Source organism: Drosophila kikkawai, chromosome 3R (assembly GCF_030179895.1).
Source record: "Drosophila kikkawai strain 14028-0561.14 chromosome 3R, DkikHiC1v2, whole genome shotgun sequence".
NCBI lineage: Eukaryota > Metazoa > Arthropoda > Insecta > Diptera > Drosophilidae > Drosophila > Drosophila kikkawai.
The window spans coordinates 16,503,914-16,527,440 of record NC_091731.1 but is presented as its reverse complement, the minus strand read 5'-3'; the positions used below and the strand labels follow the sequence as shown (position 1 = coordinate 16,527,440).

The window sequence follows — 23,527 nt, the reverse complement described above, 5'->3', positions numbered from 1 at the left end:
TGTTCTTATTAGACTGGCAAAAAAATCGATTCCACCCACCTATCGCCTATCGAACAGCTGAGAGTGAAATCAGCTTCGGCAGCCAATTGGAAACAATGGAGAAAAATAATTAATTTGTTTTTAACACGCAAACAAAAAAGATACTATTCAAACGCTTTCACTGAATGCTCTGCCCGGGAACCAAGTAGGTAGCCTGGACAATGGACATGGCCAGGAGCATCTTTGGCCGAGATCACGAGGGTTACGTGGGTCGGGAAGAGCATACGGTACGCATACTTCATACGACCAGAAAAGATTGCTTATCACAGTAATTAATATTTATCGTTCCACCTTCCCATTGCCAACAGCGCAAGCTGCAGAACCTGGGCTCGGAAGACGACCTGGGCGAGCTGCCGCCCATGATGGAGGAGCTAAGTGTGGCCGACGGCTTGCGACCGAATCCCGGTGGCCCCTTCTCCGCCCTTACCGCCTCCATGTGGCCGCAGGAGATCTTGGCCAAGCTGGGCGGCGCTGCGGAGCTGGCCTCCGCAGGTCCCAACGACCAGCCCGAGTACCGCTTCGACGAGTTTGGCTTCCGGGTGGAGGAGGAGGATGGCCCCGAGCAGAGCTCCAACAAGCTGCTTAGCATTCCATTTGTAGAGGACGCGCAGCAGCGCCTGCAGTGGATTGCTCATCTGGAGTTCTCGCACAACAAGGAGGCAACTGAGCTAAGCTGGGAGCACGTGGATGTGATGCTGCCGCGCACTGAAAAGCTGCGCAACATGGTCCGCCAGGGAATCCCGCACACGCTGCGTGCCCAGATGTGGATGCGATTGTCGGGAGCGCTGGCCAAAAAGCAGAAGAGTGAGACCAGCTACCAGGACATAGTGAAGGGTAATATCCAACTTGGGGATATAATGGCAGCAAATATTAAAAATCAATTTCGTTTCTTAGCATCTAGCAACGACCAACTGATGACATCAAAGCAGATCGAGAAGGACCTGTTGCGTATCCTGCCGACAAATGCCTGCTTTAGTAATCCGAACGGAACTGGCATTCCCCGCCTGCGCCGCATCCTTAGGGGCATCGCGTGGCTCTTCCCAGACATCGGCTACTGCCAAGGCACCGGCGTTATAGCCGCCTGCCTTCTACTCTTCATGGAGGAGGAGAACGCCTTCTGGATTATGGCTACCATTGTAGAGGATCTGCTGCCCGCCTCCTACTATAGTTCCACGCTCCTGGGCATCCAGGCAGACCAGCGCGTGATGCAGACGCTCATAGCCAACTATCTAAGTAGCGTGGATGAGTCACTGCGGAAACATGACATCGAACTGTCGCTGATCACGCTGCACTGGTTCCTCACCCTCTTCGCCAATGTGGTCCATATGAAGATCCTGGTACGCATCTGGGACTGGTTCTTCTACGAGGGATCAATCGTCCTTTTCCAGCTGACCCTGGGCATGCTGAAGGTGAAGGAGCAGGAACTGAAACACCTGGAGAATTCCGCCCAGATCTTCAACTCGCTTTCGGATATTCCTGGCGAGGTCACTGATGTCGAAGTGCTCTTTCGCCAGGCACTGGAGGTGGGTGGCTCGCTCACCCAGACGGTAATCGATACCCATCGTCGCCGCCATTTGGCATATCTCATGGCGGATCAGGGCCATCAGATAGGAAACCCCGAGGCCGCGCCGAATCTTCCGAAGCAGCAACTAGCCCGGCGGCAAGTCCGCAAGAGCAAGTCGATCCTAGAGGCCTTTCTCTTTCGCGGTGATGCCAGCGATGGGGATCAGCTTAAGAACAAGAACATACGACAGACGGAGATCCTAGTAGACCTCCGGGAGGCCATACTGAAGGTGGGCCGCCACTTTATCACCATCGAGCCGAAGCTGGCCGGACACATTCAGCTGACGGCCAACTACAGCAGCGAGTCGCACGCCAAGGACCACGAAAACTTCATTAACGTGGCTAGGACGCGGAAGCGTCGGGCCAAAGCCCTGCACGACTTTGAGCGGCACGACGACGATGAACTGGGCTTCCGGCGAAACGACATCATTACGATCATCAGCCAAAAGGACGAACACTGCTGGGTGGGCGAACTGAACGGGCTTCGCGGCTGGTTTCCCGCAAAGTTTGTGGAGCTGCTGGACGAGCGAAGCAAGCTGTACACCTCAGCGGGCGACGATGCCATCTCCGAGACGGTGACGGACCTGGTGCGGGGCACTTTGGCGCCGGCCATCAAGGCCTTCCTGGAGCACGGCATGAAACGTCCCACATTCCTGGGTGGACCCATCCACCCCTGGCTGTATATCGAGGAGGCTGCCACCCGTGAGGTGGAGAAGGACTTTGAGTCCGTGTATAGCCGCCTGGTTCTGTGCAAGACGTATCGCTTGGACGAGGATGGCAAGGTCCTGACACCGGAGGAGCTGCTCTACCGCTGCGTCCAGGCCATCAATCAGACACACGACGATGCCCACGCGCAGATGGACGTAAAACTGCGCTCGCTCATCTGCCTGGGCCTCAACGAGCAGGTGCTGCATCTTTGGCTAGAAGTGCTCTGCGCTTGCCAGGAGGTCGTGCAGAAGTGGTACCATTCGTGGAGCTTCATCGATTCTCCCGGCTGGGTACAAATCAAGTGCGAACTACGCATCCTTTCGCAGTTCGCCTTTAATTTGAACCCCGACTGGGAGCTGCCGCCTAAGCGCGGCAAGGAGTCACAGCCGCTCAAGGACGGAGTACGGGACATGCTGGTGAAGCACCATCTCTTCTCGTGGGATCTGTGAGGTCCGCTCTGCCGTTTTGTATAGAGTTCCACAATCTCGTTGGCAATCTGCGTATCTGCGTATCAAATATCTCATTGCGCCGTATTCGTTTTCCAATAATGTCCATGTGCAATCGCATTCTTTTGAATTTAGTAGCTAGCATCCATCCGCTTTTTAAGAACTTCTTTGTTGTCCTGCGCCTCTAACTTAAGTGCTTTACCATAAACTATCTTTAGCTCTAAATATGTATAGCTCGAGCCGTTTGTTTACTTAACGTCCATTCATTATAACTATTATACAGCGTAGACCACACACCAACCAGCAACTCTACTAAATTACAAATGTAACGTACCTTTAAATTGAAATCAAATCTTATAAAGTACATACATATTTATTACTATATACACATAGATGTTTAATTGTCTAAATGCATTTCATTAAAGTTTAAAATATATATTTAAATTGTACACATAAACAGCAGCCGTTTTTAGTTGCACACCAGTCCCAAGTAGTCATCCATCAAGGTGCCAATGGCAAACTGCATTAATTTCAATGAGATTTTTAGGTAAGAAGCCACTTATTCGAATTAAGCCGTCTACTTACGATTCCTGTGGCATCAACACGAGTTCCCACTATCTTTAGCCGTATTTTATCCTCCCCGGAAATGACCACGTCCTCATCTTTGCTCTTGTAGCACGGCGGATTGCCATTAGGACAGAACTGCATGTCGGCGGGAATGGACTGGAAGAGTGGAGCCACATTTTAAAGACGTATACCATCACGGTAACCATAAATACCCACATGGTGTGAAATAAAGCACGACAACGGACCGATCTCGGCAAACATGCCCACTTTGTTGATCTGCTTGACTACCGCGTCCAGCACCTCGCCCTTGAACGGCCGGAAGACAATTGCCTTGTACTTGACCGGGTACACGACGAATCCCTGGCCCGGCTGGATCACACCTGAGCCGATCTGGTCTATCGTCGTGACCGCTATCACGAATCCGTACTTGCCCGTGCAGGTGCCCTCCACCTCGGAGTAGAGTTTCTGCTTCACCGTCTCCAGCAGCTGCGGGCCAAAATAGCGCGGATGCAGCAGGATCTCATGTTCCAGTGAAATCTATGAATGAAGCAATATATTAGCTTCCGCGGCGGTCACAAAAACAACTTTACGTACGTGGTAGAACATTGTTAACTATTTTTACAAAACAAAATACAATAAATAGCCGGGAGCCGCAAAGACGCTAGAGATGAAAAAAAGCCGATTGCACAAAAGCGACTGCATCTTTTGATATCGATAACTTTTAGCAATCGGGCGGAGAATTTAAAAAGGTAACACACGTGATTTTATTTTCTTACAATTCGTTTAATGAAAATACATACGTACGTATTGCCACAATTGGGTATTTATTAATAAATTATATAAAATTCTTAAAACAGCTCAATCTAATCATCCTTGAGTCCCATGGCAAAATCTTGGGCCTCTCCTCCGCTCCGAAAGATGCGCACGTAGGCAGACTTGAAGCCAAACTTCCAAATGGCCATGTAGGGCAAGTAATAGGTAAGCACGTCCACCAGCCAAACGCGAAAGTTCAAATACCACCGCACGACGGCATACCTGTGCAGGTAGGTGACAAGAAACAAGCCGTAGCTGACAATAAAGCGATCCCACCATCCCATGTCGTAGTAGTGCAGTTTTTGCTGCGGATCCCGCACTACACCGTTGCTGTGATCGAAGCTGTAGTACTCGTACCCCTTCACGCAGGCCAGTCGCTTCGTGAAAAATATATTGGCGTCCACCGAAAGCATGGTATTCATATGCCAAAGCCCATTTATCAAGGCCTCGGTCATTACGTAGAAATCCTCGCTGGTATTTTCCAATGCTGGCTCATACACCTTCCTCATGACAATGTCTAAGCGCAGCTTTGATTCCGCCCAGCTCCTGCCACAGATATTGTACTCATCCTTGATACCCAGCAGATGGCCCAGGACTCGCCACATGTGTGAAGTGGCCTCCAGAAAGTCCTCATCGTACAACTGGATTCGATGAGCCCCCATTGTAATGAATCCAATGAACCCAAACTGGGTCAGGGCCAAATCCTTCTGGGTGATCTGGCCAGCTCCCCGACGGGCACAGGCATGACTAGAGCGGGAGTGCGCCCTCCTAACAGCTGCAATGCTAGTCCAGAAACGGCTGCTCCGATCCGATATGTTGTTATTGTACCAGGCCTGCGTGTGGAAAATAGTGCGCACGTAGCGACGGTAGGCGGTGAACGCTGTCGATGATTGGCGTGTGCACGAGAGCACCCTGAGAATAGAGGGAACAGCCAGAACGGCAATGAGCCCCGCCAGCATTCCGGCATTCATCACAAAGCGGTATTCACTGAAATAATGCTGGCCACTGCAGGGAAAAACAATGAAGAAGGTTAATCAAAGTATATTACGAATCCCAGTAAGCAATTAGCTTACCGCCTGAATAGCTGCTCATCAAACCATGGCGGCAGCTCCAGTTCCTCCTCGCTGTCGCCCTCCTGACTGCCGTCCTCCAGCAAATGCTCCAAGTACCTTTCAGGATCCAAGAGCGAGTCCTCCTTTGTCTTGGGTGCCTTATGCCCATCTTTGGAATTCGGCCCCACATGCATTTTCCCACTGTCCACTGGAAAGACCACGCACCAAAGAAAACGATTTTAGACTAATCAAAAGAAAGAGGAAAAGAAAAACGAAACAAACAAATTCGTCGTTGGAGTGCCAAGAGAGAAAGTTTTTTCGGCCGCAGCCGATACCGCTACCCCTTCCACTCTGCACTTACACGTTTCACGCTTTCTGGATGAGCTGCTTGATCCGTCAATGTCCGCAAACTGCATGGCAGCGGCGGCGGCTCAATTATGACTTGTTAATCTAATTGGCAAATACACAATAGTTGAAGCGCTATGTGCAAAAAATACATATTACTCGCCGGGTAGTGGAGGAATATGAATCACGGCTGCCCCACGTCGCAGCTGGCAGGGAACTGAGCTGCAATTTTCGCGGAGGGCCCAACAGATAATGATTGTAGGCCGGTCATTGGCGCGTGAATAGATTTTAAATGAACTTGCTGATAACGAATAAAATAAACAGCTTTTTGTTTATGCAATTTTAACCGGGCTACCACCCCGCGGAAAGTTTGGCGTTGCCACACAGTTCAGATGCCGCAATAATAATAGAGTTATTACACTAAATATCGCGGCCATTAATTCTGCCCTTAATACAGCAAATTGAGTTATATAGAAAATAACAAAATGATAAGAAAATTTAAAAAAAGCATTCATTTCGAAATTGCTTCATAATTTAATATTACAATTTATTTTACTGATATTTTTGCCATTTTAAACAGTGGAAACGCGTCATCGTCATTGCTATCGTTATCGCTATCGAAATGGCAGCCCTGCCAACCCGCAATCGTTTGCATCTCTAGCACCGACGACGCGCTTGCGAAAAAAAAGGAAAAATTGCCATTTCTCCTTTAGCGCTGTAGATGCGCTTGTAAAAGTGTGTACGAATCACCTGGATCTAGTTTAGACGCTCTCGGATCTGTTCCCGGTCAAGCGTCAGCTGCGCCCGCTTTGATACGTGCAAATTTCGTTAGTTTCTGCCGCGGTCTGTGCACGCGTTTTGCCGCTTCGGCTTTTGTTGTTTTGGCGCTCGAATTTTTCGGCAGCCGACTTTTGACGCCATGGTGGATCGCAGTGATAATGGTAAGTGCTGCATTTAAAATTGAAAAATATTAGGTCTAATCGGCTGCGTTCATCCTTAAGCCGCCGAATCCTTTGACGATGCCGTCGAGGAGCGCGTAATTAACGAGGAGTACAAAATATGGAAGAAGAACACTCCGTTTCTGTACGACTTGGTCATGACGCACGCATTGGAGTGGCCCTCACTGACTGCCCAGTGGCTGCCGGACGTGACCAAGCAGGACGGCAAGGACTATTCGGTGCACCGCCTCATTCTGGGCACACACACATCCGACGAACAGAATCATCTGCTCATCGCCAGCGTCCAGCTGCCCAGTGAGGACGCACAATTCGATGGCTCGCACTACGACAACGAGAAGGGCGAGTTTGGCGGCTTTGGCTCTGTGTGTGGCAAGATCGAAATCGAAATCAAGATCAACCACGAGGGAGAGGTGAACCGGGCCCGTTACATGCCTCAGAACGCTTGCGTGATCGCCACCAAGACGCCGTCGAGCGATGTCTTGGTGTTCGACTATACTAAGCACCCCAGCAAGCCGGAGCCTTCCGGGGAATGTCAGCCAGACCTGCGCCTACGCGGCCACCAAAAGGAGGGCTATGGCCTTTCCTGGAACCCCAACCTTAATGGTAAGAAAATATTTTATTTTTGAAATTTGGGTTGTTTCAAATCGACAATATTCACAACCTTTTCAGGCTACTTGCTTTCGGCTTCCGATGATCACACCATCTGCTTGTGGGACATCAATGCCACGCCCAAGGAGCACCGGGTTATTGATGCTAAGAACATCTTCACCGGACACACCGCTGTCGTCGAGGACGTGGCTTGGCATCTGCTTCACGAGTCGCTCTTTGGCTCGGTGGCCGACGACCAGAAACTGATGATCTGGGACACGCGCAACAACAACACCTCCAAGCCCTCGCACACTGTGGACGCCCACACGGCCGAGGTGAACTGCTTGAGCTTTAATCCGTATTCGGAGTTCATACTGGCGACCGGCTCTGCCGACAAGACCGTGGCCCTTTGGGATCTGCGCAATCTGAAGCTAAAACTACATTCCTTCGAGTCGCATAAGGATGAGATCTTCCAGGTGCAGTGGTCGCCGCACAATGAAACCATCTTGGCCTCCTCTGGCACCGACCGCCGCCTGCATGTCTGGGATCTGTCGAAAATCGGTGAAGAGCAGAGTTCAGAGGATGCCGAAGACGGACCGCCCGAACTGCTCTTTATTCACGGCGGCCACACCGCAAAGATTAGCGACTTCTCCTGGAACCCCAATGAACCGTGGATTATCTGCTCAGTGTCCGAGGACAACATTATGCAAGTTTGGCAGATGGCCGAGAATGTCTACAACGACGAGGAGTCCGAGATACCGGCCTCCGAGTTGGAAACCAACACCGCTTAAAGCACCAGTCGCCGGCTCCATTTCCACAGCTCTGAAACTACAACTACAATTATGTTTTGGCCGCGCCCGATGTCAACTATCCAGCCTATCTGGCGAGTGGACACTCATTTTAATTTATATATATTTACATAATTTTAAAAGGTACACAAATAAGTTCACAATTGTCAGCTGCGTACGATCCACGAATCTTTAATTAAAAACGATTTGAAAGACCCCAGAGACTGGCTCTTGGTTTTAAATGCGAAAGATCCCCGGGAATCCCCATATTAGACCACCATATACTTGTGTTTCTTGCCAAACACTTCGATGTCCACACTTAGCGCCCTCACGTCCTCCTTGTGCCGCCGCGATGTAATTTTGCCAGTGATAACATCTCCCGCCTTAACATCCTGCGGCTGGTCAATGAAGAAAACCGTTTGCTTCCAGTGGGTGGGTGTCTCATTGGGTGATGTGCTGAACATAACGGCGGAGGGCAGCTCAAATAGTGTGTCGAAGAATCCAACAAAGGCGGACAGACGACCTTCTTTAATGACCTTCAAGCTAAATGAGTGACTAAAGTTGGGGTAGTTCAGATCGACGGTCATAATGTCAAAGTTTGCAATCTGTTCGGGCTCCGTTAGAGTGAACTGTGCGTCCACCACCTCCATGAGTGGCTCCTCGATGGAGCGCTTACGCAGATCGCTCATGTTCACATCGTACACATCCGACCAGAACTCGACCTGTTCGGCGTAGAGAGTGTCGTTGCCATAGCCCAACAGGCTTAGGGTGCAGCGGCTGGGCAGGATGATGCCGTTCGGGTTAAGGTGGTGCTCGCGGGCATAAATGATGCTGTCCAGCATTGACTCGTACAGGAGGAAGTAGCCCATCCACTCGGAAATGATAATGTCGTACTTGGCCTCTGGCAAATCAGTATCCTCTAGGCGACCCTTGATGAGCTCCACATTCTGGACCTTGTTCTTACGGACAATGTCCATGGCCGTGTAGACGATTTCAGAGTTGTCTATACCAACCACGCGAGAGGCGCCCGCCTTCGAGGCAAAGATGGATAGGATTCCCGTGCCGCAGCCCACATCCAGCACTGTCTTGCCTCGGACCACTGCTTCGTTTTGGAGCAGAGCCGAGCGATACGTGCTGGTCCGCACTTTGTCACTCAGCATCTCATGGTGGATGCCAAAGTGGGAATAGCTGTTGAAGTACTCCTTGTCCAGGTTGGGATTGTTGCGCGGCACGGGATTGTTGGCAACCTTGGAATCGCTGTCGCCATGCACCTTCTGCAGGAGCTCCTTGTAGTCGTTGCGCATGCGCTCCATGTCCTCGTTGGCCTGTTGCAGCAGCCGGGATTGCTCGGCAATGCGCTGCTGCAGTTCGGCCACCGTCGGCTGGGCCTCAGCAGCATCCGTCTTCAATGCTTCGTAGTCATAACACAGCCAGGGCTCATACTCCTGCGGCTTAAGGTACTTCTCGTCCTGCCATAGCTCCTGCTCAGCAGAGAGCACCTGCTCGGCGCTAGTCTTGTTAGCCCTTATAAAATTTATCAGCTTGATGAAGGAGTACTGGTCCATTTGAAATTTGCCTTTAAGCTGCGACAGGTTCACCTTATGCCGGACATCCAGGTGCTCGATGGCGGTCTCTAGTTTCGGGAAGATTTCGGCGCAGAACAGACAAGTAGCAGGCTCTTCGCCTTCGTCCATGGCATCGTCATCATCATCCTCTATGTCATCGTATTCATCTTCGTCGCTGCTAGCATCTGCCGGCTCCTCCTGGTCGTCCTTATCCTTCTGGCGCTCCGCATCCTGTGTGTTTTCTGTCGGGCATTAAAGACATTGTAGACATAGCGTTGGGATTTATGGAATTGCCAGGCTTATACCTTTGATTTCAGTGTCCTTCATGTTGTGACTCCAGTTAAAAACAGTTAAATAATATTAAATTAAAATAAACTTGTTTTCTGAGGCGCCAGCACGTGCGGAGATTCAACAAGAAAGCATTTACGAAAAAAGGGCTAACGCGTTTTAATACATTTTATAAGGTATCACAGGGGATATTAACTATAATCAACTCTATAAATAAAATATTATATAATGTCATTAATGATCTAAAGTTTTGGTTGGCTTTATCTATACTATTAAATAAAAATCGTTATACCTTAGAAAAGGTTTAATTTATATATTAATTATTGACTTATAAATGTTCGACAATAAAACCAGTTGTTAACTTGATATTTATAAACTTTGTGTTACTTATGACGTAATTAAGGAGCTTTTTATTTATTATAAGATTACATTTTTTACACTAAGAGATACGCTTTTATTTCCCCTATTGTATTAAAAAAATACAGGGTGTTCTTAGTGCTATTTAATATTCTGACACTAAAACATACCGAACTTGGTATATACCAAATTTACCTGAAACGCGTTAGGTGAAGCTGTTCCTTGCATAATTCTAGTTGTAAATAAAAAGATGTTGCAGGTATTTCGATTTATTTATTAAAGAAAACAAGAAATAAATATGTAATCTTTGACTCGTAGGCGCTGAAGAGTCTCCGCTGGGCGCAGCCATTGCGGGCGCTGTCCACTAGCACCGCCGGAACACAGCCGATTGTTTCACCAAAGACACCTGCACCGGAGCCGGATAAACTATATAGCAAGTTGGAGATCGAACTCCGGGGGATTGATCCCGCTGTTTTGAAAAGCTACACCTGGTTCGCCACCACCGCTGCAGACCATTTGGGCATTGAGAAGGGCAAGTGGTAAGTGGGGTCACTTATTTCCGTTTACTGGACAAGATCTCTAATGACATCTTCTTCAGCTGGTCACCTCGAAAGGCGCACCACGAGAGAATGACGCTTCTGAAGTCGGTGCACATCTACAAGAAGCATCGTGTGCAGTACGAGGTGCGTACGCACTTCCGCTACATGAACTTCCACAAGCTGACGGGCTCTACGCTGGACACGTTTTTAGAATACATCGAACGCAATCTGCCTGAGGGCGTGGCGCTGCAGGCGTCCAAGACGGAACTGCAGCAGATCCCCGAACACCTACGACAGCCCCCGGAGCAGGTGTAGCAGACCCGAGGAGTTAGCCATTAGTTAATAATAGTTCATCGAGGAGCCATTTAACTGTAGCCCAGAGATTAGGCTAATAAACAACAGAATAAATCGAAAATAGAAGCACCGGCACTCGACACATGAACCTGCGGCGGTAATCGGCCGAAACCGGGCCCCGCCCGCGATTAGCGAAGATAAGTGTTTGGGCTAAATGTTGAAATAAACGTCGTATCTTGACACACACAATGGGATCCACTTGAAGAGTACGCACAAACAAAACCCGGGGTGGGCTCGCACTGGTCCCACAGTAGCCACTCCAAGCCTAACGGAAGAAGATCAGGAGCAGAATGCGGCAGGCACACTTCACTTCCCAGCTCCTGCTGGCCACAGCCATCCTCTACGCTTGTCTGGCACCCGCATCCTGTGTCTACGAATCGGTGATTCTCAATTTCCTTAACGAGTTTCGCATGCGTATGTGCCACCCCATTCCGAACCTGGGACTGCCCGCCCTGGATCCCCTGCAGTTGGGTCCGGCCGAGGCAGCGGTGAACAATAAATATCTTGTGGAGTGAGTTTATAATAGAAAGGGTGCTTTCCTTCAAAGAAAGCTAAACGTGGCTTTGTTTTTGCAGCTTTACTGGATCCATCGATGACTTCAAGTTGCAGGGACTATCCGATTTTGATGTGCCCACTCTTACCCTGAGGCCGGTGATCGGACTGACGAGCACCATGAACATTACCTTTCCCCTCACCCACTTTGAGTCCTTGTACACGGCCAAGGGATCGCTTGCCTACATCCTCAACCTAGCCGGCGATGGCAATGCCGAGTAAGGAGAACAACCTCTAAAGAGCTATCAAGAAAGCCTTCTCATATTAACAATTTGGTTTTAGAGCCTCCATCACTGACTTTTCGATCCGAATCTCCTTCCGAATGAGATCCCTGTCTCCGCTGGGCATCTCGAACCTGCAAATCGCACTGCATCTTGGAGATCTTAAGATCAACTTCGAAAACCTGCTGGAGGAGGAGCGAGTGAATGAGTTTATTCACGCTCTGGTCAACGAAATGGGCGTGGAGCTGCTCGGTGATGTTTGGGACTATGGGCAGGGCACAGTGGTTTCCAAAGTTCAAACTGTAAGTTTGCCATATCGTTGTGTTTTTACTGTGTCCTTATCATCCATGTTCTTGCATATCTTACAGGCTGTCAACCATTTCCTGGGTCAGTTCACATTGTCGGACATAATTTCCATCATAACTGGCGGAGGAAATGGTGAGGAGAGTGCGCCCATATTCGAGGGAGTTGAGCCCGACTGCAAACTTGAGGCCAGCACAAAGAACTAAGACTGAAACCAACCTCTTACATAAGTCCCTATATTAATATAGGCTAAGAAATATACCAACATATGAATATGTATACGACTAGATTGATTGGCCAACATCGGGTTTGCACAAACTACTTGAAAGATACGATTTATGGACCGTTTGACGTTTCAGCCGAGTTTCACTTATCACTGTGATAAGGATGACCGACGGTAACAATGTCCTCATGAAGCTATCAAAACCCCATTTGCATTTAAATTCGTCTGTTATCACACCATCATTGGTATTCCTGATAGCGATGCCCGCGACAAAGGCTATGGCTGCTACATGCGAATACCGAATAATCGGTGTGGGGCCTCGATAAGCCACTTTTTTATAGCCGTTTATTGATTTATGACTATGGTTTGTTGGATTATAAAATGCAGGAGGTATTTTATAATAGATACAGCAGCGAATTGAAGTGGCACTTGCAAGTCTAAGGGGTTTTTCCCAAGGCAAATTCGAAAATAAACCTCAGACATAATCGGGGACAATAGTTCTTTAGATTTTTAAAGAAATACAATACATTTTCTGACTTATTGAATTAATTAATTCTTGTCTGACTCCTGCATTATGGTGCCTAAAGAATTAGCAAATATCTGTCATTAAAATTCATGAATCATACATCTGACCGAATAAGGAGTGTTTTTTAACAATGTATTTATGTATGTGACCTAAACTTTTTGAGCTTGCAAACAACGTCCACCAAGTGGCTATTATTATCTCCAAACTTCTATTCAAACCATTCCATATCTCTCTATAGATTAGCAAATCATTCACATACAACTAAAATACAGTAAAAATCGTAGAACAAAGTTTTGAATGAAAGTTGGTAATAGCGATAGCCGACTTGGAACCCTTTAAACAAAAGTACTTTACTAACCCCATACAAATTTTAATACAAAATAGTAAAAAAAAAATCCATTTATGTTTATAACTGATAACAATTGTGATGTGTACGTTACAATTGTGGATCCCAGCCGGGAAACAGCATACACAAATTACTCGGCAGCGTGGCCTCGTTGATCAATCGTTCCACTTGCGCCTCGACATTTGAGTCACCGCGTGTACTACCCGCCTCCCTGCCCTCCAGTTTGTTCTGCACCAGAAGCAGAGCTCGCTGGGCAACCAGATTAACCGATTCCTCGCCTTAAAAAAAAAGCAGGGAAATGTAACCAGCATAAAAGTTATTAGGTCTTCTTCCTATGAACTTACTGGAATGCTGGGAGTTTGCCTGCGAGGATTGCTTCTTTTTAAGGACTCCCCAAATGAAAAGCGGATCATAGAGTAGCACTTCCAGAATGGTGGTGAAGACGGACTTGTAGCGACGCAGGATATGCATGGTGGCCTCACAGGACTTGGCAAAGACACCCTTTGTGCCGCATATTCCCATGGGCGCCACAAAGTCACGGGTCAGGCGGAAGGGAACAGTTTCTGGGGTTGTTTGGATCTTGCCCTGCTCAAATGCGATGCCTAGGACAAAGAACTATTATTATAAATATTCAATTCGGGGCAGAAACTTACCGAAATCAATATGAATGACTTCAGCCGTCTGCTGGTCTATAAGAATGTTTTGTGTGTGCCGATCGCCCAGTCCGAGAACGTAGCCCACCATTGAGGTGGTAGCCACGCTGTTCGTGTAGGCCAGGCGCCTTTCAAACCACACGCCCGGAATGGGGAACTTCTCCAGCAGGAAGTAGTGGAAAACTGGTTTCATATGCCCGCAAATTAGCTTATATATCTCATAGCGTTTCTCCTTGGGCGACTTCAGATGGTTCTGTAAATATATTCATGTTATTGGCTGAAGATCTGGATGAAATACAGTTAATCCCACCATCGAGAGGCTGCGACACTTGTTGTTTGGCCAATCGCTTGGATGATATCGCATATGAGCGCCGCCTTTGCCCTCACCAACGAGGTAATGGCCCACGGGCATGGAGTTGGTGCACCACTCCAGGATACCGCTTCGCATGGACAGTGGCGTGACCTTATATGTGCGAAGCTGCAGCTTACGTTCGATGAACTCCGAATCCTGTTGCAGTAGCTCATTCACAATTCCGAAAACCTGCTGCATCACCGCATCTTGGCGCAGATCGTCCTTGCCCTTAATCAATTGAGCACGCGTCTGGCCGTCGGAGCAGATGCACATTACCTTGGCGGGAGCGTTTAGGCCGCCGCACTGAGAAATCTCATTGGTCCACTTGATAATGCCTGTGTCGGCGTAAAGGTATGGTTATGGAAACAGTGACCAAGGGACCAGTACATACTTGTTATATTGTAGTTCTTGTTGGGCATCACCGGCAGCTCGAGGGTAGGACAGTGAACGGCGTCCAGATTGCGGATACGTCGCACTTTTTCAAATTGCTTGTAGCGCGCCGAATCCGAAACCCCTTGGTTGTTTTCCGTCTTACCCTCGTTGGCGAATTTGATGAGGACTGAAAGGAAAACAAGAAACAGGTAAAAATACTACCTATTAATGAGTAAATCCCAAAGGGTACCTGGTAGCAGCGACTCCAGCTGCTTGCTGGTTTCAGCTGCCGAGGAATTGTTTTCACAGATTTTGGCAATGATGCGTTGCGCAATCCCCGCTCGCTCCGTATTGCTGTTCTCGCCATCCAGGTGGGCATAGACCAGCGGATACAGCTGGTAAAATATGTGGTGCGGATGATCTCGGCCGCATCGCACCAAGAGCTCCGTCAGCTCCTTGAGTAGGCTGTTGTTTTTGGAATTAAGGCGACCGGTCAGTTGGTTTGCAGCACAAATAAATTTGTAGGTAGGAACTGTGAGGATCTCGTCTTTTACACACTTCTGCAAGTGCTCGTTGGACGCGTTAGTGAACCACAGCGAGATGATGCGGTAGATGGCGGCGCTTGAGAAGCCACTGTCCATTCGGCAGTAGGCCATGTGATTACGGACCGCCGAGCAAAGGTGCTCCGTCAGCTTGGCCTCAATCCGCTGCAACTGGCGCTCATCCAGGCTGGCATATCGCTTCATCTGAATGCCCATGATCCGTTTGTCTTGGTTCTCGCGCTGCGACACCTTCTCGCCCGTTGAGCGGTTCTGCTCGATGATGTCCAGCAGTGTTTGGTAGTCCTGCGAGTGCCGATATTCATACAACTGCTGGTACTCCCTGTCCGCATACTTGGCCATGGCGGCATAGGCAGCTGTTCGATGCCGATTAGCGAAATCCTCGATGTTGTCCCATTGCCCGATATCTAAAGTTTTCACTCTCAGGGCCTCGCGATGCAGTACAAAGTCGTCGATTAGCTTTAGCGAACCGTTAAACTTGTGATGCAGCACCGAACTCAAGCTCTCGGCATTGCAGTCCATGAGAAACTCGCCCTGCATTCGTAGAGCCGGTACCCGCTGGAGGCAGTACATAAACTTATCGTTGGTGGTCACATGCTCCAGAATGGACTTGGCTATCTGATGATTTCCCATCTTTACATTCACCTCGGCATCTTCGAGCAGGACGCTCATCTGAAAAGGGATAAGCAAAATGGCACAAACATTTGGAAATATTAACTTCAGTTTGAAATCCTTCTATTAAGGCAAATGTTTACGATTTATTTACCTTTGTGGACTCGCTAATATCGGGCATTTCACGCAAGATCCCGATATACTTGGCAGCCAGGTTTAGCCTACCCGCTGCCTTGCATTCGCCAATGCCCTTCAATAGGTATGTGTCCACGGGATTCTGCTTGAAGAAATCGGTCAACCGCCGTGTCGCTCGTGTTCCGGCCATCTTGAACAGAGCAATCTGGTGGGCAATGACATGCTCCTTGCAGGTAAAGTTGCCGTAATTGAGCTCCAGTTCCGTCTGCCATTTGCGGAATAGTTGGTTCATCTGGGGAGCAGGTATTTGGGTACCAAACTGAATCTGTATGGCGGAACGAGAGGTAAGCCAAGCTAATTGCACATTCCACATCAAGCCACATCACCTGGCAAAAGTCCTCCGCCTGCTGAAGGGAGCACAGCCAGGTCAAGTATTTGTACACGCTCTGGAGGCACTCTACGCTTATCTCCTGGAGTATGTCGCGCACACAGCTGTATGCCATTTCGATGGCCGACAGGCTGTTCTCCTCCTCCCGCTGGCTAATGCTTCTGAGAGCCACAAAGTGATGCCGATTGAACTCCTGCTCCAAATTGAATGAAGTTCTTGCGCCCAGTTGCTGTTGCTGCTTCGAGTCTGTCAACGAGTCCCATTGCCCTAGGCGCCAAAAGATTTCGTAATCCGGTTCCGTGCTCTGTTGCTGCTGGAGTTTGGCAAAGGACCACAACCCATTGCCCTTCATAATGTCCATGCAGAGTTGGCTGCTGGCCTTATCCAGGTGAGCGGACTCCAACAGGACTGCGGTCAGGTTGTTACTCCGACCAAGGAAGTCCACACGAGAGAGCATGGGATTCACAAAGCCAGGAATAGCGTCCAAGCAGCCAATTGACTCGTAGGCCTGAGAATTTTTGTGATTTTAGGAAATAACTTTTTTAGGAGAGGCTGCTTTCTTAAGTACCTTCTTTGCCGAGGCTTGAAATGATTCGTTGGTTAAGGGCTTGACGCTCTCAGAGCAAGCCCACAGTTCCAGGTACATAATGCTCAGGAAGTAAGCCTGACAGTGGTTACTAGCCATAACCACATTGCTCAGATCCACGGGAATGCTCCAATTATTCACCACTCGTATACACTCGCAGATGTGCAAGAACCTCTTGATGGCGCGCTTGTTGTAAAAGATCTGAGGCATGGAACTTCTTGACTTTGAGCTCACAAAGCATTCGAAAAAGTAATCCAACATTCGGCATAGGCTTTCCAAGTGCTGTTTCTGATTGCTGCCCAACAGTAACTTAATAAACGGCTGCAGGCAGGTCTTGGCAAAGGGCAAAGACTTGGCAGCCAATGCACTAAATTCCAGCCAGCCGCAATTTGTGAAAACGTTCGAAACAAAGGCGCACATCCAGGGCTCATAGGTTAAGTCTTGTGTGGCTTTCAAGCAAGCCAACCAATCGATGCCAGATATCTGCATATACCCATTCAGGACACTCGATTCCGGAGGCGTGACAGCAAAGATTTGTACGTTTTTAAAGCGATCTAAAAAGGCAATTCAATGGGAACAAAGTCATTTATCTTAGGTCAATAGCAGAGTTTTGATTCCTTTTTCAAAGGAGCCCGCGATTAACCTGAAGCTGCGAAATTTTAATGCAATGACAACCAAGCCTGCGAGCTGTACAATGACCATGTAGTGAGTTACTAACCCATAATCCGCAGGCCACACTGGCTATTCACAACTTGAACGACTACGGAAACGAGAGCATCGTGAGTATGAGGATCAAACTGAAACAAAGATTTCTCCAAGGCCTCACAGATGACGTTCAGGAACTGCTCTATAGGCTCCAAATGCTCTGACTGCGCAGAAAAAAGGGTAAAATATGAATATAGAAAGCATTTTTAAGAGAATTACAGAGAATTACCTCCTCCTCGAAGGAATCAAAGTCGGTTTGAAAATAATACGAAACATTTGATAACTTTAACGGCCCGATTTGAGCCAGACACTTTAGAGCGTCCAGGCTGCTCTGCTTGCTAACCGAATCTCTGGCCATTTGAATCAACCTACTAATGACATCAAATAAAATTCGTTCATTTTTCTGAAGACTGTCCTTGTATTCGGCAATCTGTTGGAAAGAATTGTAATAAATAAAATGATGAAATAAGCTTAGATCTCTATAGTTTGGTCTCTTACATAATTTCTCAGGTCTCGCAATCGCTCAGCGGTGGGCCTCTTGAGAAACGAACGTAGATAGTTGTCCACATCAGATGTGTCTTTGTTTGGCTCTTGCTTGGAATTGTATTTCTCTCGCAGAGTTTGCAGAAACTCGCATTCGGTCGTATCCTCCAGAAAGGAATGCATATTGATATGGGAGCGGTGGCAATCCAGAATCATCTTTACGACATCACTGGCCTTCTCCTTTACTTCCTTGGCAACGCATTCCCGTTGAAAGACACTCAATAGCTTGGCTATCTCTGCCATGTGCGTGGTAAACTCCTCAGGGCCAAAAGCTGGCTTCGAGGTCAGCAGTTGTTCAAGGAAGGAAAGAGCACACATTTGTACTTGGCTAGACTTGGCTGCAGTGCGATTCGATAATGTTAACTAAGACTAAAAGGTTGAATACCAATTTAAACTCACTGTGACGAAGATATCGAACCATAAAAAACCAAATATCGCGAACAAATAAGGAGCATTCAGCGATCTTAGCAGCCTTAGTCTTGGCTGCTTCCTCGGCAGCAGCCTCATAAACAGCATCAGCGATTTCGCAGTAAAGAAACAAATAACGCAATGCCTGGCTGGAAAAGCTGGATGTAAAGCAATTGGTTTTCAAGCGACCAAAAAGATCAACCAATATTCGAGGATGTTTGATCTGCAGCGTTGACATGGACTGGATTCGAGTGTCACCTCTAGAAGAAGTTTTATGGGAGCCCTAAAAAGGAATTAAAGTAAGATAAAAGGTAACACAAGAGAGAAAATAATACTTACAATATGCAAGCTAAGACAATTGAAAAGAGATTCCACCGAAAGGTTGTACCAGTTGCTACTGCTGCTTCCAGGCACATTGAATCCGAGTAATCGGTTCATTTCCTGTAGATCGTCTTCAAGCAGACCAATCGCACAGCAAAGGGTATCCACATTGAGCTCAACATCCTTGGCATTTAGCTGGGAGTATCTAAGATTCTCCGAGAGCCGCTGATGATGATCTTGAAACTCCTTACCTTCGCTTTCACTACAAAATGCATTTTTGGCCAGAACGTACGAGCCAAGAAGGGGAAGGGCCACCTACGGAAACGAAAGCAATCACTAAGATCTTAGATCGTATCTATATTGAGTTGTATCAGTACCTCTTCGCTGATTGACTTGCTGTGGCGTTCAATATCCTCAGTTTTGCCGTATAGAAAGACATAAGCCATGATCCTACTAGCATGAGCCTTACGAAAATTATTCTTCTTTTCATAGCACAGAAAATAGGGGAACCTAATGGGCAAGTTACAAGACAGAAGTTTCACTTTTTTAAAAAAAAGCTGCTCACTTGGTTATGGGCCAGCCCTGGGAGCTCCACTTGTGCAGCAGGAAATCCGTATACGGTCGTATAAGATCTAGCATAGTTTGTCCATATCCGGGCACTTTACTGTGCAAAGAGAGAAACTCACCTGTGGGGAGAGTGCAAACCCTTAGACTTTAACTATAAAATTATGGTGTATAAGAAAACTCACTTTCTGGCAGTCTGCGCAGAGCGCAATGGAAAAGCAGCTCCTTGAGAGCGATCTCCTGATGAAACGAACTCCGTAAAAAAATGGCAATCAGCATTTGCACCATAATGGCATTGCTATTCCGTATTGAATCCTCGTCGTCGTTTAACTAGACAAGAAAAATTCCCTGAGCTACAAACCACTAAGGATGCCTTTTCCTCACCGAAAGCTTTTTAAACTCGATGCTATTGTAGAGCTCGCAACAGAATTCCCAGTGAGTCGGAGAGTTCCCGATGGTATCCTTGGTCACACAATTTGTGTTCAGCAGGATGGTAAAGGTGAACAGGGTGGCGAAGCGTACTTCCAATGTGGGCATTGTGATGAACTTTGCCGTAGACTTGCATATCACAGTAAAGTTTTCCAACTGGTAAATGTCCGGACAACGCTGAGCAATTAAGCCCACGCTCCTCACGATTTTCGCCGTTAGCTGGGATGTGTAGGATTTCTTAAGGGCAATCCTTAGCAGAGAATTAAGGGCCATTAGCATATCGTCCAAGTGATGCTCTATGTGGCAAACAAACTGGAAAATTTCTGAAAGGAGCAGCTTTTAAGGATTATGAATTATATAAATGTTTGCAAACGTTACTCACTGGGCAAATGATCGACCACCTTATCGATGACATCCAAATCTAGATAATGTAGCTGAAAGACAGTCTTCAGTTTGCCCACCAGCCATGTGCTGGCTGCATCGGATATACTTGAACAGTTGCACAGTTCCTAAAAAAATATATAGATAGGTTTATCGATTTGAGAGCTGATAGTCCACCTACCTTTGTTACTATAAGCACATCTTGGGGCTGCCATCGCATGGTCACCTTCGCAATGTGCTCAAAGGTTTCGTCCTGGTGTGAACTGCAAGCACACAATCCACCCAAAACGTGCAAGCATTGAGCGGTTATGGTCAAATGATCCGTATTCTCAGAGCGCTCTCGCCGCATGCCTAAAATTTCGTTATAAATTGTAAATAAGGTTTTAAGTCAAATAAATATAAAGAGTACAGTGCAGTTTGAGGGCAGCGCCAATGAATTCCACCATCATTTCTATCGGCTGCCTCTCCAAATAATTGAGTAGGATTGAATTGGATTTAAAGACTTCGAGCACAGCGATTTGAAGCCGCAGAATATCGCGCAAATCGCTCTCATCCAGCATCTCGGAACAGTTGGCCTTGTACTGGAACTATAAGCCACAAATAAATATAAAACAAATTAATTAAAATATAAAATAAATAAATTTGTATATAAAATAAAATAAATATAAATATCAAATCAAAGTTCTTCTTCAGACCCACATACCTCGATGTGACTAAGGAACAGACCGATTCGTTTGATCAGAGGACAGGCCTCAAAGTTTTCGGCATCAAACACCTTGTAATGCAAAAGCCTCTCCATTGTGCAGGTCATCCGATGCAGACTGGTAAGATTCTTTAAGATTGCCGCGGGCTGGTTATCGTTGACACTTTGGTAGTTGAGACTACGCATTAGGCACTCGTAGTTGGTTTGGTATAGGCAGTTCTTTGTCTCGCTCTGAAGCTGAGTAATTGAGACAAAGGGTTGCGCATACTCCCGGTTAAGGCAAACAAACTGCTTGTTATACTTGAATGCCAGCAGATTTTGTTCAGCGGAAATTTCCTTGGACTCTGATTTAGAGAGCTCCTCTAGCTGCTGCTGATCCAAGAAGTTGATGATACTGATCGCAAAGGTGTCCGCTTGCAGCTTGGCATCTATGCTGGCTATATTGTGTATGACTTGAGTAGCGCTAGTCCGCTCCCCACTGCCGTAGGCCCACGCTATAATAGGCTCCATATCCGCTGAGGCCTTGTCCTGACCACACGCACCCGCATGAATGTAGATTTCGCGAATGGTGGCGAAGCATTCATTGCGTTTCATCATTTCATTTGTGGTGATGTTCTGCAGCAGGCTGGTGACCATTTTCGGGCTCAGCTTGTGATGTCTAATCAGCAACTGCAGCACCAGCTGCTTCTCTTTGATCCCCTCGCTGTTGGTGGTGGTCTCTGATATCAGGTGGTTTCCCATTCTTTTCCATAATTCAGCGAGAAAGCCCTCCTGTATCGACTGCGACTTTAACAGCTCCTTTTCCTTTTCTAGCAAACTCCTCAGGCACAGGCGAAGATTCCTTAGATTCCTTGCATTGCCATACATTTGCATTATGTCCGACACTGTGACCAGCGACTGCTGGTAGTTGCCCACATTCAGGATGACGCTGCTTAGCTGCAGCAGTTCGGTGAAGATAGCAAACCAGACGTCGTTAAAAGTGGTCTCTTTCTTGTCAATCAGGACAAAAATTTCATCCATTTTGTCCGAAGGTTTAGGAACCTTTTTGGGCACGTCACCATCTCCATTTTCATCCGGTTTTCTCGCCTCCTCCAAGTGCCAGAGAACCTGCAAGAATCGAAACTAAAGTATACATTTAATTAATGATGCGTTGTTGCTTACACTAAACATGACCAATGCTGACATCTTGATGAAGGTCTCTGAAAACTTGTCATTGCTCAGTTGAGCTGTCTTGTAGCGCGGGAGGGAGTTCTTGCGGATCTCCATGTTCACAATGGTTTTCAGTCGGAGCAGAGTTTGTGGCCACGACTCGTGGACGGGCACTCCGAGTGTGTTGAAATCGCCCATGTCCAGCTTAGGATACAGTGAGCGCAACGACTGTATGACACACTGGAAGAACAGGTTTCGGGTGTCATCGCGGAATACATCTTCGTTGTGGAACTCGCATAGCTTTGGCAGTATCTCCTGCATGTGGATGCACAGCTGGTGATGGTAGTTGACCGAGAGCTGCCGTAAACAGGAGAGTAAGCAGAGATGTATGGTAATTTTAATCCTAAACCCACCTCAGTGGCAAAGATTAAATAGAGACGAACAATCTCTGTCTTCCTTGCCGCATTTGCCGTGCTTGCAAAGCTTTTCAACTCAGGCAGATATTCCACCAGGTCACAGTGCAGCTGAACCCGATCTTTGGCCAGAGTGACGGTCTTAGTAATGCATTTCAGTATTGTGGTGTGGAGAAAATCGTCCCCGCCAACATTCAGCTCGAACAGGTAGGAGAGGATCCCTAAAAAGCCACGAAAAGCCAATTGGTTACACACTTAGATCTAGGAAAGAAATTTCACTTACGGCTGTACTCGTTGATCTTTAGGTCGCGTACATAGCTGGCGGAAGAGTAAATGCCCCGGTCCAGCAGGCTTAGGATGCGGTCACCGAAGTACTTTATCACCACCCGCGACCTGATCATCTCCTCGAACGCATTAAAGAGACTCGCCTTTGCCAGAAAGTGGCCACTTCCAGTCGACTCCAAGCCAGCTGAAGGACACAGAGGTTAGCTAGGCCCAAGAACCCGTTCAATGCTTACCGTCCAAGTTGTATTTGACGATCCTGTCGTAGACATTGCCGTACAAATAAGTCTTGGCCGCCAAAGTCTTGAAGGATTTCTCGTTGGCATCGTGTAAGCTCTGAGCGTGCTGTTTATTAACAAAACTACTGCATAAGATAGTGTTGTAAATTCCGGGAGATGTGTCACAGACCTTAAAGAGTGCCTCCTTGGCCACATCGTACAGTGCGGCCCACGACAAGTCGAATCTTTTATCCAGCAATAGAGCAGTTAAGGCCTCTCTGCAGTTGACAAGTTTCTCCTCCAGCTGCTCGATGGCTTTATTTCGGGTTGCTGGCTTATCCGATCGAACGTCGGCGACGATCCGCTGGACTTCATTTAGCAGAGCGCTCATCCTGTTGGCAGGACATTACTTTTAGTCCCGAAAAGCGAAACTTAAGCTTTGTTATTATTCCCGCGGAAAGCGAAGTGTGCCCGCCGTCTTTTCCGTTAAAAAGTACTCAGAAACAGCGGGTATTTTTGCCTCTAAGGCAGCTGGGTGCACTAAAACGCTAACAGTGCAGCACCGTGGGCTTGGGTCCAGTGTTTTTAGCTAGAAAAGCTAAAAAAATCTA

The 23,527-nt window shown here is 47.6% G+C and overlaps 8 protein-coding genes across 8 annotated transcripts; 4 read left to right on the top strand and 4 right to left on the bottom strand.

Moving 5' to 3' along the window:
• Positions 1-48: 48 nt before the first annotated feature.
• LOC108084271 (small G protein signaling modulator 3 homolog) lies at positions 49-3,213 on the top strand. Its single transcript, XM_017180426.2, has 3 exons — positions 49-266; positions 348-873; positions 934-3,213. Exons 1-3 carry the CDS (start codon positions 201-203, stop codon positions 2,757-2,759), a joined length of 2,418 nt encoding a protein of 805 aa, XP_017035915.1. The 5' UTR covers positions 49-200; the 3' UTR covers positions 2,760-3,213.
• On the bottom strand, positions 3,115-4,058 carry Polr2G (DNA-directed RNA polymerase II subunit Rpb7). The gene is made up of 4 exons (XM_017180428.2): positions 3,918-4,058; positions 3,540-3,860; positions 3,342-3,479; positions 3,115-3,276 (listed from the first exon to the last, which is right to left on the bottom strand). The coding sequence occupies exons 1-4, from the start codon at positions 3,927-3,929 to the stop codon at positions 3,226-3,228; spliced, it is 522 nt and encodes a 173-aa protein (XP_017035917.1). The 5' UTR covers positions 3,930-4,058; the 3' UTR covers positions 3,115-3,225.
• A 70-nt stretch (positions 4,059-4,128) lies between these two features.
• LOC108084042 (uncharacterized) lies at positions 4,129-5,903 on the bottom strand. Its single transcript, XM_017180060.3, has 3 exons — positions 5,550-5,903; positions 5,210-5,396; positions 4,129-5,141 (listed from the first exon to the last, which is right to left on the bottom strand). Exons 1-3 carry the CDS (start codon positions 5,602-5,604, stop codon positions 4,187-4,189), a joined length of 1,197 nt encoding a protein of 398 aa, XP_017035549.1. The 5' UTR covers positions 5,605-5,903; the 3' UTR covers positions 4,129-4,186.
• Positions 5,904-6,182: 279 nt separating this feature from the next.
• On the top strand, positions 6,183-8,092 carry Caf1-55 (chromatin assembly factor 1 p55 subunit). Its single transcript, XM_017180404.3, has 3 exons — positions 6,183-6,474; positions 6,535-7,095; positions 7,162-8,092. Exons 1-3 carry the CDS (start codon positions 6,453-6,455, stop codon positions 7,869-7,871), a joined length of 1,293 nt encoding a protein of 430 aa, XP_017035893.1. The 5' UTR covers positions 6,183-6,452; the 3' UTR covers positions 7,872-8,092.
• Art3 (arginine methyltransferase 3) lies at positions 8,041-9,886 on the bottom strand. Its single transcript, XM_017180403.3, has 2 exons — positions 9,739-9,886; positions 8,041-9,675 (listed from the first exon to the last, which is right to left on the bottom strand). Exons 1-2 carry the CDS (start codon positions 9,758-9,760, stop codon positions 8,138-8,140), a joined length of 1,560 nt encoding a protein of 519 aa, XP_017035892.1. The 5' UTR covers positions 9,761-9,886; the 3' UTR covers positions 8,041-8,137.
• Positions 9,887-10,231: 345 nt separating this feature from the next.
• mRpS10 (mitochondrial ribosomal protein S10) lies at positions 10,232-11,040 on the top strand. The gene is made up of 3 exons (XM_017180056.3): positions 10,232-10,337; positions 10,397-10,617; positions 10,677-11,040. The coding sequence occupies exons 1-3, from the start codon at positions 10,329-10,331 to the stop codon at positions 10,930-10,932; spliced, it is 486 nt and encodes a 161-aa protein (XP_017035545.1). The 5' UTR covers positions 10,232-10,328; the 3' UTR covers positions 10,933-11,040.
• Positions 11,041-11,191: 151 nt separating this feature from the next.
• Positions 11,192-12,326, top strand: LOC108084039 (uncharacterized). Its single transcript, XM_017180055.3, has 4 exons — positions 11,192-11,482; positions 11,547-11,741; positions 11,806-12,046; positions 12,113-12,326. The coding sequence occupies exons 1-4, from the start codon at positions 11,262-11,264 to the stop codon at positions 12,251-12,253; spliced, it is 798 nt and encodes a 265-aa protein (XP_017035544.1). The 5' UTR covers positions 11,192-11,261; the 3' UTR covers positions 12,254-12,326.
• Positions 12,327-13,177: 851 nt separating this feature from the next.
• Positions 13,178-23,525, bottom strand: tefu (Serine/threonine-protein kinase tefu). Its single transcript, XM_017180398.3, has 27 exons — positions 23,107-23,525; positions 22,935-23,043; positions 22,700-22,885; positions 22,417-22,637; positions 22,016-22,360; positions 20,855-21,961; positions 20,561-20,738; positions 20,333-20,502; positions 20,153-20,279; positions 19,726-20,093; positions 19,527-19,671; positions 19,343-19,463; positions 19,155-19,287; positions 18,796-19,092; positions 18,448-18,739; positions 18,004-18,386; positions 17,735-17,935; positions 17,519-17,669; positions 16,783-17,354; positions 16,213-16,722; positions 15,846-16,151; positions 14,770-15,751; positions 14,539-14,706; positions 14,106-14,482; positions 13,796-14,048; positions 13,487-13,744; positions 13,178-13,420 (listed from the first exon to the last, which is right to left on the bottom strand). The coding sequence occupies exons 1-27, from the start codon at positions 23,305-23,307 to the stop codon at positions 13,233-13,235; spliced, it is 8,349 nt and encodes a 2,782-aa protein (XP_017035887.1). The 5' UTR covers positions 23,308-23,525; the 3' UTR covers positions 13,178-13,232.
• Between the last annotated feature and the right edge of the window lie 2 nt (positions 23,526-23,527).